The following is a 5,267-nucleotide window of genomic DNA, read 5'->3' on the forward strand; positions in this document are numbered from 1 at the left end:
TTAATAACTATGAGGGAACTGGTAAGGGGTTAATAACTATGAGGGAACTGGTAAGGGGGTTAATAACTATGAGGGAACTGGTAAGGGGGTTAATAACTATGAGGGAACTGGTAAGGGGGTTAATAACTATGAGGGAACTGGTAAGGGGTTAATAACTATGAGGGAACTGGTAAGGGGTTAATAACTATGAGGGAACTGGTAAGGGGTTAATAACTATGAGGGAACTGGTAAGGGGGTTAATAACTATGAGGGAACTGGTAAGGGGTTAATAACTATGAGGGAACTGGTAAGGGGGTTAATAACTATGAGGGAACTGGTAAGGGGTTAATAACTATGAGGAACTGGTAAGGGGGTTAATAACTATGAGGGAACTGGTAAGGGGGTTAATAACTATGAGGGAACTGGTAAGGGGGTTAATAACTATGAGGGAACTGGTAAGGGGTTAATAACTATGAGGGAACTGGTAAGGGGTTAATAACTATGAGGGAACTGGTAAGGGGTTAATAACTAGGAGGGAACTGGTAAGGGGTTAATAACTATGAGGGAACTGGTAAGGGGGTTAATAACTATGAGGGAACTGGTAAGGGGTTAATAACTATGAGGGAACTGGTAAGGGGGTTAATAACTATGAGGGAACTGGTAAGGGGGTTAATAACTATGAGGGAACTGGTAAGGGGGTTAATAACTATGAGGGAACTGGTAAGGGGGTTAATAACTATGAGGGAACTGGTAAGGGGGTTAATAACTATGAGGAACTGGTAAGGGGTTAATAACTATGAGGGAACTGGTAAGGGGGTTAATAACTATGAGGGAACTGGTAAGGGGGTTAATAACTATGAGGGAACTGGTAAGGGGGTTAATATCTATGAGGGAACTGGTAAGGGGGTTAATAACTATGAGGGAACTGGTAAGGGGTTAATAACTATGAGGGAACTGGTAAGGGGGTTAATAACTATGAGGGAACTGGTAAGGGGGTTAATAACTATGAGGGAACTGGTAAGGGGTTAATAACTAGGAGGGAACTGGTAAGGGGGTTAATAACTAGGAGGGAACTGGTAAGGGGTTAATAACTAGGAGGGAACTGGTAAGGGGGTCAATAACTAGGAGGGAACTGGTAAGGGGTCAATAACTAGGAGGGAACTGGTAAGGGGGTCAATAACTAGGAGGGAACTGGTAAGGGGGTCAATAACTAGGAGGGAACTGGTAAGGGGGTCAATAACTAGGAGGGAACTGGTAAGGGGGTCAATAACTAGGAGGGAACTGGTAAGGGGGGTCAATAACTAGGAGGGAACTGGTAAGGGGGTTAATAACTAGGAGGGAACTGGTAAGGGGGTTAATAACTAGGAGGGAACTGGTAAGGGGGTTAATAACTAGGAGGGAACTGGTAAGGGGGTTAATAACTAGGAGGGAACTGGTAAGGGGGTTAATAACTAGGAGGGAACTGGTAAGGGGGTTAATAACTAGGAGGGAACTGGTAAGGGGGTTAATAACTAGGAGGGAACTGGTAAGGGGGTTAATAACTAGGAGGGAACTGGTAAGGGGTTAATAACTAGGAGGGAACTGGTAAGGGGTTAATAACTAGGAGGGAACTGGTAAGGGGGTTAATAACTATGAGGGAACTGGTAAGGGGTTAATAACTATGAGGGAACTGGTAAGGGGTTAATAACTATGAGGGAACTGGTAAGGGGGTTAATAACTATGAGGGAACTGGTAAGGGGGTTAATAACTATGAGGGAACTGGTAAGGGGTTAATAACTATGAGGGAACTGGTAAGGGGGTTAATAACTATGAGGGAACTGGTAAGGGGGTTAATAACTATGAGGGAACTGGTAAGGGGGTTAATAACTATGAGGGAACTGGTAAGGGGTTAATAACTATGAGGGAACTGGTAAGGGGGGTTAATAACTATGAGGGAACTGGTAAGGGGGTTAATAACTATGAGGGAACTGGTAAGGGGTTAATAACTATGAGGGAACTGGTAAGGGGGTTAATAACTATGAGGGAACTGGTAAGGGGTTAATAACTATGAGGGAACTGGTAAGGGGGTTAATAACTATGAGGGAACTGGTAAGGGGGTTAATAACTATGAGGGAACTGGTAAGGGGTTAATAACTATGAGGGAACTGGTAAGGGGTTAATAACTATGAGGAACTGGTAAGGGGTTAATAACTATGAGGGAACTGGTAAGGGGTTAATAACTATGAGGGAACTGGTAAGGGGGTTAATAACTATGAGGGAACTGGTAAGGGGGTTAATATCTATGAGGGAACTGGTAAGGGGGTTAATAACTATGAGGGAACTGGTAAGGGGGTTAACAACTAGGTGGGAACTGGTAAGAGGGTTAATAACTAGGAGGGAACTGGTAAGGGGGTTAATAACTAGGAGGGAACTGGTAAGGGGGTTAATAACTAGGAGGGAACTGGTAAGGGGGTTAATAACTAGGAGGGAACTGGTAAGGGGGTTAATATCCAAGCCTTGCTCTCCCAAGAGTCACCAAAGGAAATGTCCTTTTTGTTTCAATAGACTTTTCCAGCCGAAACGCTTAACACGCTCAAAAGCAGGATACTGGAACAATATTTCTGACATGGGAACGTGGGGAATGGTCATAGGCGATCTATAGAACACGGCTGCAGCTGCACGTTTTTAAAGTGGTTGGAACTGTTGAATTTCAACACGAGGTGGAGGCGATTAAACTCACCTCCCGGACAATCACTGTTACGGCTGATTTTAAACTGTCCTAAGTAAAGTATCTTAGAAAAGCGAATTTTAGTAGGACCATTCTGTTACTCTGCTCAAACCATCATATATGTAAGGGTTTTCCTGTGGTGAAGGAGAGGCGGACCAAAACGCAGCGTGGTTATATAGATTCATGTTTAATCAAAAAAGATAAACACGAACACTACAAGACAATAAATGTGGAAAACCAAAAAACAGCCCTATCTGGTGCAAAACACAGAGACAGGAACAATCACCCACAAACACACAGTGAAACCCAGGCTACCTAAGTATGATTCTCAATCAGAGACAACTAATGACACCTGCCTCTGATTGAGAACCATACTAGGCCGAAACATAGAAATACCCAAAACCTAGAAAAACAAACATAGACTGCCCACCCAGCTCACGCCCTGACCATACTAAATAAATACAAAACAAAGGAAATAAAGGTCAGAACGTGACAGTATATCACTGCTCTCATCATCACCCCACTGGGGAACCATCGACACGGCTGGCGAGCCTATCTTCAAAGAACCATCTTCAAGAGCGAATGGAAGGGAAATAAACTTTGTTCGGGACATATCACTGGACACCGGACTCGACTACAGAGGAGAACAACAGCAGAAAACTTGTTTGAACCCTTTTTGAACAATCAGAGCCTTACACGTGAAAAGTCCCAACTCCCTGTCTGCCGAGAGAGATCCACGAGGAACCCAGGCATTTCACGTAAATGCGTTCATGATTTGTTACTCAACGCGGGCAGCGGTTCGTGTGCTGTTTTAGTTTTATGTTTACTGTAGGTGAGAGTGGTTTCTGTCTCTCGGCCTCTCCATCTCTTTTGTAACACGCAGCCATAATGTTGTCAGTCCGCTAGGGACCTGTTAGTAGTTTCTGTCTCTCGGCCTCTCCATCTCTTTTGTAACACGCAGCCATAATGTTGTCAGTCCGCTAGGGACCTGTTTTTAACGTATTAAGTGTGTATGTTTATCCTGTTACCGTTTCGTTAGCTAGTAAATAAATCATTAAACCAATTTGTATAGTACTGAATCATAAGTAAAGGCTTGGGTTTTTGCCGGAAGCAAGGTTACGACTGTTCAGAATGGTGATATAACACAAGGTTATGATTAATAAATTGACTGTTTTATAGATGTGATAGGTAAAGACCTTTTTAGATTTTCATTTGGAAGATGGTCACTCTTTAAAGAACTGCTCTCATGGTGCCCCAGATCCTAATGAGTTCATTGTTACATGATTCATTTCATCAGGTAAAAATGTAACATAGTTATTAGTTGATTAGATAATTAACCTCTTTATGTTGCCTCACATTACGAGCCCCTGACAATCAAATGTTAATGGTCGTACCATTAACACACATTTCAATTAACTCTTTATCGGTTAGGTCACTCACCCTAGTTTATGGAGAGAACTTTGTAGGTTTTCCTGATAACTGATACTGTGGGTGGAGAATGTACAGGTAACTACCAAAATAAAGGAAACCCTGTCATAATAGGGTGTTGGGACACCACGAGCTGCCAGAATAAAGGAAACCCCATCATAATAGGGTTTTGGTGGGAGAGAGAGGTGGGGGGGAGAGCGAGATGAGAGATGCTTTGGCTCGTTCTCTGTGTTGTAATTAGATCATTTAACCCAGGGTCTTTTCATGTAGAGTTGTGATGATGAAACTGTGGAGACTCCTCTCATCTCTGTGGGGCTCTAAATGTTTTATGAAGTCTGCTTTGATCCCCTCCATCGCACCAGAAGCCTGGGACTGAAGCCTGGGATTGAAGGCCGGGATTGAAGCCCGGAATTGCCACGAGTGTCAAGGGAATCTTTTTGATAGAAGTGATTTGGAATTACATTTGACGGAACCAGGAATACATTCTAGGCAGAGTTGCAAAGAAAAAGTCCTATCTCAGACTGGCCAATAAAAAGAAAAGATTAAGATGGGCAAAATAACACAGACACTGGACAGAGGAACTCTGCCTGGAAGGCCAGCATCCTGGAGTCGCCTCTTCACTGTTGACGTTGAGACTGGACAGAGGAACTCTGCCTAGAAGGCCAGCATCCCGGAGTCGCCTCTTCACTGTTGATGTTGAGACTGGACAGAGGAACTCTGCCTAGAAGGCCAGCATCCCGGAGTCGCCTCTTCACTGTTGACGTTGAGACTGGACAGAGGAACTCTGCCTAGAAGAAACAGGCACTATAAACCAGTAGTATAGTCATACCAGATTACCCATACAGGCACTATAAACCAGTAGTATAGTCATACCAGATTACCCAAACAGGCACTATAAACCAGTAGTATAGTCATACCAGATTACCCATACAGGCACTATAAACCAGTAGTATACCAGATTACCCAAACAGGCACTATAAACCAGTAGTATAGTCATACCAGATTACCCATACAGGCACTATAAACCAGTAGTATAGTCATACCAGATTACCCATACAGGCACTATAACCACCCTGTCATTAGGAGAACAGAGACTCTATAACCACCCTGTCATCAGAACGGAGACTCTATAACCACCCTGTCATTAGGAGAA

At 43.4% G+C, this 5,267-nt stretch overlaps 1 protein-coding gene across 2 annotated transcripts in view; it reads left to right on the forward strand.

Moving 5' to 3' along the window:
• Positions 1 to 5,046, forward strand: part of LOC118382492 (exostosin-1-like) — a 56,922-nt gene extending 51,876 nt beyond the window's left edge. For both annotated transcript variants that reach the window (XM_052515461.1, XM_052515462.1), the window contains one exon: positions 4,477 to 5,046. In XM_052515461.1, coding sequence (XP_052371421.1) covers positions 4,477 to 4,516 — 40 coding nt within the window. In that variant the 3' untranslated portion in view covers positions 4,517 to 5,046. The remainder of the gene's footprint in view (positions 1 to 4,476) is intronic.
• Positions 5,047 to 5,267: the final 221 nt, after the last annotated feature.

This window comes from Oncorhynchus keta, unplaced genomic scaffold (assembly GCF_023373465.1).
Source record: "Oncorhynchus keta strain PuntledgeMale-10-30-2019 unplaced genomic scaffold, Oket_V2 Un_scaffold_26089_pilon_pilon, whole genome shotgun sequence".
Classification (NCBI taxonomy): Eukaryota; Metazoa; Chordata; class Actinopteri; order Salmoniformes; family Salmonidae; genus Oncorhynchus; species Oncorhynchus keta.